Raw genomic sequence first — 16,025 nt, forward strand, 5'->3', positions numbered from 1 at the left:
TCATTGATCATTGATCAATCTATTTGAGAGAAAATTCTGCCATCAGGTTTGATGTGTATTTAGAGAGCAGAGATACAAGGCAGTCATTTGTTTTAAAATTTATGATTGAACATATGCTTGCGTGTGTGTGTGTGTGTGTGTGTATGCACTCAGAATTAAGGTGCTAGAGACTCATGTCCATGTTCTTCAAAGGAAACCCTGATAGTAAATTACAGATGTCATATAATCATGGCCACTGAATCAAGAGGTACCAGGTGGTAGATTTCTGAAGAAAATCAATACCAGTGCCCTTCACTGTATAATGTCTAAGCAATGCCAAGGCTCTTGCTCAGGCTGGCACTCCTCCTCCAGACTCCACATGCTTATTAGAGAAAGAAGGTGGACCATAGTGTTCTGCAAATGTGTCTTTAAGATTCACTTCATCTGGGCGCCTGGGTGGCTCAGTGGGTTAAAGCCTCTGCCTTCGGCTCAGGTCATGATCTCAGGGTCCTGGGATCGAGCCCCGCATCAGGCTCTCTGCTCCGCAGGGAGCCTGCTTCCTCCTCTCTCTCTGCCTGCCCTCTGCCTAGTTGTGATTTCTCTCAGTCAAATAAATAAAATATTTAAAAAAAAAAAAAAAGATTCACTTCATCTATTTGGAATGAAATGTATGATTTACTTTGTTAACCTCCCTTTGTCCTAGCTTTTTCTTCTTTGTGGTTTCTCTAATGTTTGCTCCTTCTCTCTCCTGAAGGACAGCAGGGTAGAGATGCTCAGCCCCCAGGTGTTTGCCCATTTCAGAAGTCAAATCTCAGCTATCACTGAATCGGTCACAAGTCTAATCATTTCTAAATTCACACAGAGAAGGTAGAGGTGGCCTGTGTATGTGTTGGGGGGGGGGCGGCGGGTAGTGGAGGCCTAAAAACATCTGCAGTTTAATGTAAAACAGAAACAAGCAGGACACCAAAAAGTACGCCTCAGAGTTGTATTGAAATGAGTATGTTTCATTCTTTGGGTATAGGTTTGAGGACTGACACATTTTCATGTTACTTTTTCATCCCTGGTTGAACTTTGAAAGGTGGAGCAGGTTGCTGTGGAGTGAATGAGCACTCAATCCTAGAGGTCAAGCCCAGGCTAGAGAGCCTTGTCGCTCAAGGGCAGCACCAGACGGGCCGCATGGGCGTGGCCACGGCCCTACAGGCCAAATCAGAATCTGCATTTTCAGGAGCTCCCCACTTCAACTCATATGCTCATTAAAGTTTAAGAAGTACTAGTTGAAATAAGGGTTTTCCAGGATTTTGTAGTGGGTCTATAACCCAAAGTGTAAAATAATTATCCGTAACTGGTACAAATAAATAAATGGGGAAGAAGAGACAAATCTCCCATGCAGAAGAATTCCAGATAATTTCATGTAGCTGCTCGTCTCCCCACAAGCCCTTCTCCGGAAAGTGAGACTTAACTTCCCTTCCCTCATCCCTTGAGTGTGGGCTGCACGCGGTGACTTGCTTCCACAGATGGTGGAAAGAGGGAGGTGAGAAAAATAATTCCACCGTGGAGAAGTCTAGCAAATACCACCTCTGAGCTCTGTGATCAACGTAACTTCAGCAGTGATAAGTCATGATGAGTTCGTGTAATGTGCCCTAGTTATGATGTGAGGAGAATGGCATGTCACCTCTGTGGTCTTCCTCCCAAAAACCTATAATCCTTGTCTAACCCACGGGGGGTGGGGTGGGGGGACAAATTGAGGGATTTATTATAAAATATCTGATCAGTACTCCTCAAAACTATTAAGATCATCAAAAACAAGGAAAATTTTCATCTGAGAAGGTGCTACAGACCAGAGGAGACTAAAGAGATATGATAATTAAATGTAATGTGGTAACCTAGATGGGATCCTAGAACAAAAAGGGGACATTAGCTAAAAACTAGTGAAATCTGAATAAAGTATGTGGAGTTCAGTTAACAGGAATATACCACCTACTTCCTTAGCTGTGACAAATATACCATGGTAATGTAAGATGGTAGCAATAGGGGAATTGTGTGAGGGATGGACAGGAATTTTGTTCCATCTAAAACCCACTGCTGGGGCGCCTGGGTGGCTCAGTTGGTTATGTGTCTGCCTTCAGCTTCGGTCATGAAGTCAAGGCCCCACATCAGGCTCCCTGCTTTTCTCCCTCTTCCACTCCCCCTGCTTGTGCTTACTCTCTCTCACACATAAATAAAATCTTAAAAATAAATAAATAAATAAAACTCACTGTAGTACACCCAGTTTCTGGTGCTCTCTGTTGGAAGAGCAGCTTTTCTCATAGAATACAGTGATGGGTAGAGGTCAGCATGCTGTGTCCTCTAGATTGCCGGAGCCTCTGTGCTGGATGTCAATAATTACTGACATCGAACTTCATTCTAGTGTTACCTGGGCCTTGGTCAGAACCCACACTGTTGACTCCGAGCAGGGTTAGTTATTTTTCTTCTAAGTGGGATAGAATTAGGCTTCATTCATTTAACACGCGGCCTTCAGTGACTGAGACTGCATGTTTAGAGTATGGATCTTTGTCATTGACTTGGGGGCATCCTAGTAAATCCCTAGCACCAAATTCATTTTGGGGAAAGGGACATTAGTCTGTGTGCACTCATTCAGCTGTAGAATCCTAGAGAACACTGAAAATGAATTGAGCTAACTGGAGACAGATTTTGAAGATGAGGTGGCTTTCATTTAAAAGAAAAAAAAGTTGGCTCAACTGTTTCAGCTGTGTGTAGAACACAAACCATCATCAGAAGGATCTTTTTTAAACAGGGGGCTCTTTAGGAGTGTACACACCAGGGTCTGTGTCCTTGACAGTCTAAACAGCAGAAGGTCTGCACTCCCTGAACGGTATCTTTACACACACCAAGTAAAGCGGAAGAGAGCCCCGCGGGTTCTGTGTCGAGTCCTCGGAGAGGACAGGCGGAGAGAGGGGCTGTTCTGTTTTTTGCAAGTACAACTTTAACCCTGCCGTCAATATTGGCTCTGGGGGGAGTTTCACAACGTCCCTCCAGCGTCAGGGGCCCTTTTGAGTCTGCAATGGCTTGCAGTTGGGTGGTGTTTCTCTTGTTGGGTTGTGAACACTGACACGGATTTCACAAAACTCTTGCAAAATGCTTTTGCTTGCTTGTGCTTTATTTCGTCCTTGTTCTTGGAGACCTTCCTGGCACAGGCCCTGTGCCGATTTTCCTCTGCTGTCTTACTGCCGTCAGCAGTTCTGTAACAGGATTAAAGGGATACCTCAATTCCCAAAAATAGACAGAAGTTCAAGAGGTTTACTGCCCAGCAGAGGGAAGTCAAAATAACCAGCATTATATTCTTTTGGCATGCAGATTTCCAGTTTCCCACGTTGGGACCTGGTACATAGAAAATGAAAACAGTTATATTTTCCTCAGTGTCAGATTCTGTTGACGCTCACTCTATTCACTTTAACTCTCTCTCTCTCTCTTTTTTTTTTTTAAGATTTATTTATTTGTCAGAGAGAGAGCGCATAAGCAGGGAGAACAGCAGGCAGAGGGAGAAACGGGCTCCCCCCTGAGCAAGGAGCCGGATATGGGACTCGATCCCAGGACCCTGGGATCATAACCCGAGCCCAAGGCAGATGCTTAACCAACTGAGCCACTCAGGCGTCCCTTTAACTCTCTTCCTTATTGGAAAGAATGGGCTATATGGTGGATTCACCTTGGATGTCTTCCATTGACTGAAGTGCCAGGTGACCATGATAAGAGTATAAATAAGACACAGACCCCAGTGTGTTTACCATCTTAAAACTAAAAAGCATAAAGACAAGATACTGTGTTTTCTTACAGTTACTTCATTCCTGGTTGGTATGTACGGTTGTAATCTCGTGTGGGTTTGTTGTTGTTGTTGTTTGTTTGTTTGTTTTTTATTAAGTAGGCTAGATGCCCAGCATAAAGCCCAACATGGTACTTGAACTCATGACCCTGAGATCAAGAATCAGATGCTTAGCCAACTGAGCCACCCAGGTGCCCTATGTGCTGTTTGTATTGCTTGGTTCTTAGAGTCTCATTGACATACTGGATTATTTTGTGGAGAGGGGATGGTATATGGAAGGAGGGTGGGATCGAGGCAGACCTGGCTTAACATACTCCTCCATTTTCTAGATATTTGACCTAGGACAAATCACTTAAATTCTAAACTGAAGCTTAACCATTTGTCAAAATAATGGTATCACAGGCTCCTGGGTGGCTCAGTTAAGCGTCTGCCTTTGGCTCAGGTCATAATCCCAGGGTTCTGGGATGGAGCTCTGCATTGCCTCCCTGCTCAGTGGGAAGCCTGCTTCTCCTTTTCTCCCTCCCCTGTTTGTATTTACTCTCTCACTGTCTCTCTCTGTCTCTGTCAAATAAATAAAATCTTAAAAATAATAATAATAGGGATGCCTGGGTGGCTCAGTTGGCAAAGCGGCTGCCTTCGGCTCAGGTCATGATCCCGGCGTCCTGGGATCGAGTCCCACATCGGGCTCCTTGCTGGGCGGGGAGCCTGCTTCTCCCTCTGCCTCTGCCTGCCACTCTGTCTGCCTGTGCTTGCTTGCTCGCTCTCTAACAAATAAATAAATCAAAAAAAACAAAACAAAACAAAAAAAAAAATAATAATAATGATAACACATAATTTGCGGGTTGGCATAAGGAATAGAGATGTTATAGGCACAAATTCCCAGAATTGTCATAATGTAGTTTCTTAATAAATGGTGTCATATATAACTCTAAGTTTAAAAAAATGTAATGCAAATAACTTAATGTCACTGAGGAGAATAAAAAAATAAATGAAAAGCTATTGTACAGGGTTTTGTTTTTATTTGGTTTGGTTTTATGGTCCCAGATTTATTTGTTGAAAAGTACATCTTCTCTCTCCTGACAAAGAAGCTGTCTTTGTCATATGCTAAATTTCAGTATGCAGCTGCTTTTATTTTCTAGATTTTTTAGTCTGTTCCATTGAAAAATGTGTCCCCTTACACACCAGTTGCCCATAGTAGCCCTATATAACATGTCTTATGTTTGTTGGAGACTAATTGCCGTTCATTACTTATTCAGTACCCTGCAAACTTTAAGTCAGCTTGTCTAATTCTCCCATCTTCCATTCTGTTGATTATTTGTGTTTTTTGCTGGGATCACATTAGATTTATACATCCCCTTATTAACTATACATACATCTTTATTATGCTACTATCTTGTTTCACAACGTGGTATGCCTTTCCATTCATTTGTCTTTTATGTTCCTCACTAGCATCATATTTTAAAGCTTTTTTTCAAGTAGAGTTTATGTTCTATTTTTATATTTCTTATGATTGTTATCATGACTACTTTCCTTATGTTTTATCTTCTGACTTGTGTTCTTTTTATTTTTGAAAGTGATTAATTTCCACACATGCACTTTGTAATAATATTGTTTGGCATCACTTATATTGTACCGAGTCTGTGTCAAACACTGTTTTATGTACTTCACATATTTATTTATTAAATACTCAGAACAGTCCTAGAAAGTGAGTGCTCTTTTACAATGAGAAACTGAAGCTCAGAGAAGTGAAGTAACTTACCCAGGGTCACAATGCTAACAAGTGGCAGATACAGGGTTTTTGAGAGCCCGCACTCCTATAAGTTCCAGATTAGACTATACTCAGTCACCAAACCCTCATTTGTAATAACATCATTTGTAAGGCTCCTTTGTAATATCTTTTCTTTTGAATCTCTTGAGTTTTCCCCAAAGATATTGGGGATAGTGAGAGGACTGAGTATCACAGAGATGTCAGTTCTTTCTCCAAATTTAAACATGGCTTTAATGCATTTCCAGTAAAATTTTCACTTGACAATGCAATTAAATTCATATGAAGGACCAAATAGTTAAGAGAATAGACAAAATGTTTTTTGATTGGGATTATATTGAATCTTTAGAGCAACCTAGGGGAGAATTGACACTGTTAAAGTATAATTTTCATGAAGGTAAAATCATCACTTCAAGGCAAGTATAAAATAAACATGTATAAAATAAATTATTGAACTCATTAATTAATCAGGGGACCAGAAAGAGATATAATCAGTTCAAAGAGCAACTAACAAACTAGGGTATTTATAGGCAATTTAACAGAATGTTAGAGTAAGATTGCTAAATTAGATATAAGACAGTTTAATGTCCAGCAGATCATAAATCTTTGGGGTCATCTGTTCCACTAGAGAGAAATTATTATTATTGGTTTTTTTTTTAAGTAGGCTGCATGCCCAACATGGCGGCTTGCACTCACAACCCTGAGATCAGATGCGTCAGATGCTCTACCGACTGAGCCGGCCAGGTGCCCCAGAGAGAAATCATTTTTGTCTCCACCCCACAAAAGCCTACAAGTTCACAAGTGACTTCACTAAGTCTAGGACCTTTAATCAGTAGCAAAAAAGGAGAAATCCATCCTGCCCCCTGTTTCATAAATAAAGCCACATCCATTTGTTTGCATATTTTCTGTGGTTGCTTTTATACTATAATGCCAGAGTTGAGTGGTTACGACAGAGATCGTATGACCCAGAAAACCTGTTATATTTATGCTCTGGCCCCGTACAGAAAAGTTTACTAAATACAGGGCTCCACAACATTTGGGTAATGCATCTTACACATATTTTGTGAGGTTTATCCCAAGATATTTCATGGTTTTGATACTATTAAAAATGATAACTTTGGAAAATTTCAAATTCTGAGTGTTCATTGCTAGTCTTTGGAAAATACAGTTAATTTTCATATATTGACCTCATATTCTGAGACCTGCTAAACCTGCTAGTTTTATAGCTCTGTAAAATAGACTCTTCAGTGTTTTACTGCACTGATAATCATGTCATCTAGGAATAAGACAGTTTTATTTCTGTCTTTCCAGTTGGCATGTCTTATATTTTTTTGCTTTATTGAATTGGCTAGGACCTCCAATATAAGTTGAGTAGAAGTAATGAGAATGGACATTCTTAATTTTTTCCAACCAAGGGGGGAAAGCATTCAGCCTATTATCATCGCATAAGATATTAGCTGTAGGTTTTTTCTAAATGTGTTTATCAAGTTAAGGAATTTCCTTCTATCTCTACTTTACTGAAAATTTTTACCAGGAGTAGATGTTGAACTTTGTCAAATGCTTTTAGTGCCTCCATTGAGAGAATCAGATTTTTTTTAATGGGTTGATATGGCAAATTACGTTGATTTTCAAATACCGAACAAAGCTTGCATTGCCGAGTTATAAACCCCATTTCTTCTTGATGTATTATCCTTTTTCTTAGTTATTTGGTTTGACTGTTAACATTTTATTGAGGGCTTTTATGTCTAGAAAAATTTTTTTTAAATATCAACTTGCCACATCAGAGCATAAAACACAATATATAAGGGTACATTAATATTTATAATCATTGTACATTAATAAATAGTATAGTACTAACTCATCATTAGAAAGAAAGATCAGAGGACAAAATGGAGAAACAGACCCTCATATATATGAACTGTATATTGTAAAGGTTCAATTACTACTGTAAAGGTCACAGTTTTCATAGGCATTCTGAAAATGTTGGGCTTTTATTTTAATCTTCGAATCACCATGTGTGATTTAAACTATACATGTATAATGTACTTTAAATAACCATGCAGACATGTCAGGGTTATCTCGTTCCCTTCCATAGCATTTGACCTTAAACCCTCAATTAGAGGTTTGTTCATAAATGAACTAGATTAATGTTGTTTTTCAAAAATCCAAAGGATATGATAGTGTTTCCTCTTTTCCTCCATATTTTCCTACTGGTAGCTTTGGAAACGGGAGTTTTTGGGATTATCTAAAGATTTTAAATACTTACTAGACTAATGCTCTACTTTTCGTCATATTGTCAGATTGGAGGCTGAACTTTCTAAGACTTTGAGGTAGAGTTTGGATGGCCTTTTTTTTTTTTTTTTTTTTTTTTTTTTTTGTGACAAGGTACATAGAAATGCTGTTCAGCAGAACAAGGAAGCTTCCCCCTGTCAGCTATATTGACTTGGTGGAGACTGAGAACCTGCACCCCTGCAATGTAAAGTTCTCAGAGAGGTTAGAAGCTCCTGACTTTGGAACTCCAGGCTTAATGGCCGCATCAGCTCTCATGTTATTCATTTAAAAAGTGAGACTTTTCTCGGTTATGGAAGAACCTCATTAATTTAGATTTCACTATTTTAGAGTTTTGTTTTTTATAATTCTTACATGAAGACTGCACATAAATTTATTTTTCTCCATGAATGTCCATAACAAATTAATCTTCTGAGTTTATTCAAGGTCACCTTAACAGTTACACTATTTGACATTTATTTGTGTTCAGTATGGTTCATGTTACTGACCATATTAAATAATAGACCAGCAACTCTTTAAAAAACTGTTGTTGTTTAAACAGATTTCTTGGGCGTTCAGACTGGTCTTTTCCCAATTATTTTGTATGCAGGAAGTGTTGCTGTTTCTGAGATATTTGCCATTGATATGTACACTTCTGTTTAACTGAGCACATCACCATTGTAGCCTACCAGGGAAGAAGTGTATATGATGAGGAGGTGATTAACAGGCAGTTAAAAGGTGGGAGAATGTGTTCGGATGAGTGGTGACAAAAACCTAACACCTAGGGACGAGTTATCTCAACCATCAGAAATCCAGGATGAGTTTTATATCCTGGGCCTGGGTTTTATAATCCATCACTGGCTTGGGTAGTAGATATTTAAACAATGGGGAGAGTTAGCACATAAACATAGCTGCTAAAATGACGAGTGATTTCTTAGGGTACCAGGAAAGGGAATCATAGTGGACCTTTTTAGCAATTAAGTGACCAAAAAATTGTGGAGGTTTGGAAAACAGACTGAAGTGATTTGGTCCACAGTCAGTAAAACAGTTGGAAAAACTGTAAAGGTTTAATTCATTTTGTTTACTGAAGGGTTGATGTGTTCAGGATTGAGTTAAAAAAAGAATCAAAGAGTTTGAAAATCGGAGTCAATGATGTTTCTCCTTTATACCAAAAGGTGTATATTTTGGTTTTTCTTTTATTGTCTACATTTTTGTAAGACCATTTTTACTGTATATTTTTTAATATAAAGAGGCAAATTATTTATACTTCAAGAGGTTCTCCTCCTCCCTCCACAAAAAGTAAGTGCTGCTGTTTGTTGTATTCTGAACACTCAGATCTGTTCTTAACGTTTAAGTCAGTGTGGGAGGTGGGAATTCTATCATTTAACCACCAATGCAAAGGAATGTTATAAGGGACTTTTTAGAACAAATGTGATAATTTATAATAATCTTAAATAATGAATCATTTGTTGAGCTATCTTATTATAAGTAAAAGCTATAATTAAGCAGATATAAAAATTCATAAGCTTTACACTTCAGACTTGGCACTTTTAAGTTGTATTTCAGTTATAAAATAAAACTTGACTAAGGATAGTGGTCAGGGTTTAGGAATTGTGTGTGATAATTTGGGGAGTTATATACTTTATAATTTTATGGAGAGGATGTTCTTCATTTTGAAAAGTTCCTCCAGGGACTGAAGCTTGTGGTTCATTGCAAACAGGGAGAATCTTTATAAACTTTGCCTTCAAATCTCTATATAGACCAGTAGGCACAATTGAAGTCCAGTGGCTGAAAAGAGTGTGTTATTGTCATGATTTTCAGTGTTCACTTCAAAGCAGAAATGCAGTATTCAGTAATCCTATCCTTTGATTGTGATGTTAGCTCTTTTGTTACTGTCGAGTTTACCTTGGCCCGAGTGCTGGCAGCTAAGTGGCCCAGTGAAGATGACTGGAAAACATTAACTTGTTATTGTTAGTTGACATCCTGCTGAGGTTGATGGGAAGTCGAGTTTATAAATAGCCTGGTCTATGCACTGATTTAGAAATCTGCTCAGTTTCAGGGATAGATCTCATCATACGGACCATTCATTGTTTACCTTTGAAGCTTTTTATTTCACAGAGAATGGATTCATCCTTTTGAAAAATGTAATACCAAACGAACGTAGCTGTGATTACACCCCCACTAAAATTTCTGTTTTCAGTGTTAACTTCTTGAATAAATTGGCTCCATATTGCTTGTTCAACTTTATTTTTCTGGATTTCATACAAGTGGTAATCTTGCACTTTTTTGAAAAGGCCCTACATTCTCTTCTATTTGCTATAAATCATTTATATTTTAACCTAGAATGGCTTTCATGTTTTGAAGAAGTATGTTTTGAAAGAAGCACCCCTCACCATTTGCAGTGTTCAGCATGAAACTTCTGTTAGTTTCTGAGAAGTGTTCCTGTGTGTCCTTGCCTGAAAGTAGGCCTGCTGCTCGAATTTTTATGCTGCACTATCAGATGCAAATCATCAGTTCTGAGATCTCCCCAGCATGATGGTGGAAAGAACACAGGGTCAAAGCAGTAATCCTGAAAGGAAGTTGACTCTGTTATGAGAAATCTAGGCAGTCAGACAAAGCATAACAATAGTTTCTAGAAATCTGACCAAATCGCTGAATAATTGCCTTCCTCTTTCAGGTCAAGAGACAAACCCTAAATTTGCATTCTCATTCTCATTAACCTGATGATGAGGGAAGGATTCAGTACTACCCAGGTAGACTTGAAGACACGCAGTTTTTAGGGTTTTGTTTTGTTTTTGAGTTGGGTGGTGCCTTTACTGATCAATCAGTAAAGTTTTAATTAAGTTCTAATTACATGCTCCATACTGTGCTAATTGAGCATTGGAAGACTATAAAACAGTGTAACTTCATCCCCAGAATCTTGCAGTGTGACCAGCAAAATACAGCCACCAAATCTGAAACCAAAAATTTGGCACCCAGAATCACACAGTATTTAATTTTAAGTAACGTTATCAGCCTAGTTGGAGTAGATAGAATCTTCATAACTAAACTCTTAATAAGAGTAGGTCATCTTAATAAGATAGGTCATCTGGCTTCTGTGTCTTCTGACCTCTGGCTGTTAGGACGTTGATAAAAACAAAAACAAACAAACAAACAAAAAATCCAGGATCTGACAGGCTGTCACACGTTTCTTAATTTTACCTGACAGAGGAGTTACTGGAGCACTGTTTAAAATACAGGTTCCCGGTCTCTTGTCATGAAAATGTTTAGTGTGTGGATCTGAGACAGGACCCCAGAGTCTGACTTTTTAATGTGTGGCACAAGTGATTCTTATGATCAGGCAAGTTAGGAAACCATTGGGTTGAGAGTAGTTCAGGGTCCAATGGCCAAAACTGAGTTAATATAAAAGACGAGTGATTCTTGTGTCGGGTCGAGGCAGTAACAGAGATTTATGCCCCAGTGATGGCTATTAGATGTCACTGGGGGATTTGCCACCGAGATCGAAGGACCATGAAGAGCAGTAAGAAAATCTTGAAATTTCTAAGGTCAACTATTTAACGGGCCAGAAGTGTTCTGGATTTCATTGCATCACTTATTTATACCCCAAACCAGTTCGGCTCTTGGAGGGGTGCTTCTCCTGGTCATTCATGTGGGGCAGGCAGACATGAGTAAGGAGGAAGCGTTTGAAATAGTAGCTTGGCAGATGTGAGGAGAGACTCTTCCAAGTTTAAAGGGCAGCTGGCAAGACTGCCCAAAGGCAGGAATGGAGGAAGCAGGAGACCAAGGGAGCTATGTGGTAACACAGTGTTTTTCGGTCAAGATCAAGGGGCATGAAGTAAGGGTTGTGGGAAACCAGAGCAGATATAACACTAATAACTGCACATGGGACACATCTTCTAAGTGTCAAGGAGGTCAGCCGTGCACACTAACCCTGGGTCCTCATGGTGTCCTCGCGAGGTCCTCACCCAGAACAATAGAGGGAGGTTATATTGTTTCAGTTTTACATCTAGAGCCCAGGTGGTGCCGGGGGCTTTGTCCCAGGTAGTGAACTAGAGAAGAAAGTAAGAACCAGAGCCAATAGATTTTCTGGCCTGTGGTGTTAGGTTGGGTAAGAATTGGGGGGTTGGAGAAGAGCAGGAAAAGACAATCTTGTTGATTTGAGTTGGTGAACGGATTTCAGCATTGGGAAGTGGGAAAAAAAAGTTATCAACAGGTTAAAAAAGTGGTCAGTGGGGATACCGAAAGGGGGCTGAAAATGTTGGGAAGTTTTTCAACTGTGAGCAGAGAAAGGAACTATTGAATGAGAAGCAGAGGTGATTGTTCACAAGTGTGTGAACAGAAAAGATGTTTGTGTCTCCTTCAGGTGACATACAGATGGCATCCTATGCTGACCATTGTAATTGTCTCAACCACATTTTCCCTAAGAAGCATAATACTTGAAAAATAGTTTGCAGTGGAGAAAGTTTTTAAAAATTAACCTTTTCTCAGAATTAGTCTATGGTGGTGGCCTTTTCCCTTCTCCGTAGTGGTAGAGAGACTAGGAAAACAGCAGACACTATGAAGGCAGCAAAACAGATCTTTACTATCTGCTCATACGTCTGGTGTTTCAGTGTTCCTTGAGAACCATTCCTTTGCAGTTAGTGTAACCTTATAGCTCGCCTCGAAGGATACATTTAGCTATTTCTAATTAGCACCTGATGCTAATTTTTTAAAGGATTATAAGAAATCAAAATGTGGTCCTAAGAGTATCTAATTAATGCAAGCTCACAATACCAATCGGTGCTTGAAAGTAAATGTGTAATTCACCCAACAAGGCTTTTTAATAGATTAGGAACTCTCTAATCAGAGAATTTACAACATATCCCAGGAATAACATGACTATAATACAATAATATTGAATATCAGGGACTTGAATATAGGGAATCTTTAAAAAATTTGTTTCTTAAATTTTTGTGATAATATACACATGAAGTTTACCATCTTAACCATTTTTTAATTTATTATTATTATTTTTTAACACCATCTTAAACATTTTTATGTGTTCTGTTCAGTAACATGAAGTCTGTTCACATTGTTGTGCAAGTAACCTCCAGAACTTTTTCATTTTGCAAAATTTGCAAAAATTGAAGCTTCATACGCAGTAAAACAACTCCCTACTTCTCCCTTCCCCAACCCCTGGCAACCGTCATTCTACTTTCCGTGTCTGAGTTTGACTACTCTTAACATCTCATATAAATGAAATCAAATGCTATTTGTTTTTTAGTGACGCTTATTTCTCTTTGCGTAGTATCCTCAATATTCATCCATGTTGTAGCCTGAGTCAGGATTTCCTTCCTTTTTATGGCTGAGTAATATTCCATTGTATGGATATGCACCCACTATCCATTCATCATCCATTGAACACTCAGGCTGCTTCCACCTTTTGTTGTGAACAATGCTGCTATGAATATGGGTGCACAAATACCTCTTTGAGATCTTCCTTTCAGTTCTTTTAAGTATATACCCAGAAGTAGAATTGCTGGATCATATATTTTAAGAAATTCAATGTTCAGTTTTTGGAGGGACTTCAGTACTTTTTTTTCCCATAGAAATGTACAGAATCTGAGACACCTGGGTGGCTCAGTCTGTTAAGTGGCTGCCTTTGGCTCAGGTCATGATCTCAGGGTCCTGGGATCAGGCTCTCTGCTCAGCAGGGAGTCTGCTTCCCCCCCTCTCTCTGTCTGCTACTCCCCCTGCTTGTATTCTCACTCTCTCTCTCTCTCTCTTTATCTGTGTCAAATAAATAGAATCTTGAAAATAGAAGTAATGTACAGAGTCTTAATTTCTAGTTTTAATTAGACATTAAGGAACTTCATTAAGTACCTTGATGGTCTATTTCTTTCTGGGCCTCATTTTCCTCTAATATTAAGAACTAGTGGCCATAAACTTAATACTTTCTCATTTACATTCCTCCTCTGTGTCGTGGGTATCTTCCCTCCCTACCCACCTGTATACCCAGTTCTACTAAAACAATTAAATCGTCTGTTTTTCACTGAAATTTTTTGGGAGACCTGAGAAGTAGGAAGACCCAGGTGGTCACAGAGGATAACTCCCAACATTCTTCAGGAAATGAGCCTTTATTTCACCCCACCTTACTTAGATCTTTTATTAACTGAATCTCTATGTGTTTATAGTTTACTAGACAGTAGTTTTCATTTGTTGGTATTTTGCTTTTTTTTTTTTTTTACTGGATCAGTTATTTAATTAGGTTCTTTGTAAGAAATTTAGAACACCAGTTTGTGAGGGTAAACTCCATTTGTGAGAGAAAACACAGAGCGGAGGTAGCCCTGAAGCTGAGGAACAGCCTTGATTTTTGGGAGAATTTGCGAGTCCACAGCTTTCTGATCAACCTTGCGCTGCTCTGTAATCTCGTATTTCTCTTTCTCGGTGTCGAAGATCTCACCCTCCTGGTGTCTGGGCTTACGCAACTTCTTCTTCTTGAAATAAGCATCAGTGAGATGTTTGGGGATTTTCACGCTGCTGATATCAATTTTGGTAGAAGTGGCAATGACGAATTTTTGGTGTGTTCTACGCAGAGGAACTCGATTGAGGGACAGAGGTCCAGTCACAAGTAGCAAGCCATTGCTCAGCTGCTTCAGGAAAACTACCCTCTTGCCTCTGTGGCGCCCAGTGAGGATGATCAAAATGGTCCCAGGGGTGATGCTAGCTCGCAGTTTTCTCACGTGCTGACTGAAAGGTTTTTTGCCGTGGCTCAACAGCTTTCGAGGCACGTCTTCAGTAGGATAATACCTAGGCATTTTGCGAAGTTTAACCACTCGGGTACCACCGTTCTTGTCACCACCAACTGGTTTTGTGACAGTAGCAAGAACCTTCTCCTTCTTTTTCTTTTCAACCCTAGATTTAGCTGCCGAATACTTCCTCTTGTACATGGCCTTTCTGGAATACATAGCTGATCGGGAGTATCTGCCAATTCCTCTAACTAGGACAGGGTTTCGGCTGCAGTGGGGCTTCCCCTTCTTCGGGGTTTTAGCCTTCTGGCTACCCTTCTTAGCCTTGCCACCGCCATCAGCCTTCTTGGCTTCAGGTTTCTTCTCCTTAGTATCCGGCTTCTCAGCTTTTTCGCCCGCCATCTTGCAAGATGGGAAAGAGACTGTTGGTATTTTGCTTTTTAAGTAAAATTGATTTTATCTTTTATTTAATAAAGTTATCTAGAACCCGCCTGACTTGCTAAATCTGTGCCAAGCTAAGAAATAAAAGAGTAAAAAACTGCTTGAGAATTGCCTATTAAATATTACATTTTCTCTCAGTGAGCATATGTCCTGGAGGGAACAGTGAGGTGTTAAGTTGGAAATGTATGATCTCTTTGGGTCTCTGGCTATGCTGGATACGATTCAAGGCAATTTTTACTGTACACAAGGTTCACCTTAACCGCTAGCTTTAGACCCTACTCCCACCAAGGATGTGATGCTATTGTACTTGTATGCTGTCTCCTCAAATAAATCATAGACTCCAAGGGAGCAGAAATTACCATAACTTGCACCCTGTTGGGCCAGGAGATGATGCCTTTTCATCTGAGCAAATGAGAATTTGCTCCATCCTCTGACCAAGCCATAAGCCTGGCCCTCTGCTGATCTTCATGTTCTCAGTCAGTGGCACTACCATTCACTCAGTTTTTCAAGATGGAATCTGGGGATCAAGTTTTGATTCCTTCCTTTTCTTTGGCTTGGCATCTAATCCACCAGTATCATCTGCTTCTCTGCTCTTCATCTCTATACTGCCACCCTTGTCCAAGCCACACTCATCTTTTGCTTAGACAATGGCATTTGTCTCTCTGCTTATAATCTTGTCCCCTTCAATCTCTTTCTGTGTAGGGCAGAAGGACCTTTTTAAAACACAGATGAGATTAACTTAATTCTCTGCTTAAAATCCATTAGTCATTTTCCATCACACTAAATAAATCCAGACTTCTTAAAATAGGTTATAAGTGCCAAAATGACCTGACCAGCCCTGCTTCTCCAACCTCATCTCAGGCTGCTTTCCTCCTTTCATTCAACCCTAACCTCGTGAACCTTCTTGTAATGCGCCAGCCTTGTCCTGCCCCAGTGCCTTGGTACATTCTCTTCACTCTACCTGAGGAGGCTCAGCTTCCTCATAATACTAACATAAGTTCAGCGTTTCCATTTGTTCTTCTAATGA

At 39.6% G+C, this 16,025-nt stretch overlaps 2 protein-coding genes across 2 annotated transcripts in view; one reads left to right on the forward strand and one right to left on the reverse strand.

The window, feature by feature from the left end:
• Nucleotides 1-16,025, forward strand: part of THADA (THADA armadillo repeat containing) — a gene marked incomplete at its 5' end in the record, with an annotated part of 322,555 nt that overhangs the window by 189,115 nt on the left and 117,415 nt on the right. The gene's annotated exons all lie outside the window — the stretch shown is intronic.
• Nucleotides 14,052-14,972, reverse strand: LOC308348605 (large ribosomal subunit protein eL6-like). The gene has a single exon (XM_080812776.1). It carries the CDS (start codon nt 14,957-14,959, stop codon nt 14,093-14,095), a length of 867 nt encoding a protein of 288 aa, XP_080668902.1. The 5' UTR covers nt 14,960-14,972; the 3' UTR covers nt 14,052-14,092.

This window comes from Martes martes (assembly GCF_963455335.1).
Source record: "Martes martes genome assembly, chromosome: 9".
In the NCBI taxonomy this organism is placed as follows: domain Eukaryota; kingdom Metazoa; phylum Chordata; class Mammalia; order Carnivora; family Mustelidae; genus Martes; species Martes martes.

Excerpts from the sequence above, each read along its gene's own strand:
- LOC308348605 (XM_080812776.1), bottom strand. The coding sequence starts at position 14,959 with ATGGCGGGCGAAAAAGCTGAGAAGCCGGATACTAAGGAGAAGAAACCT.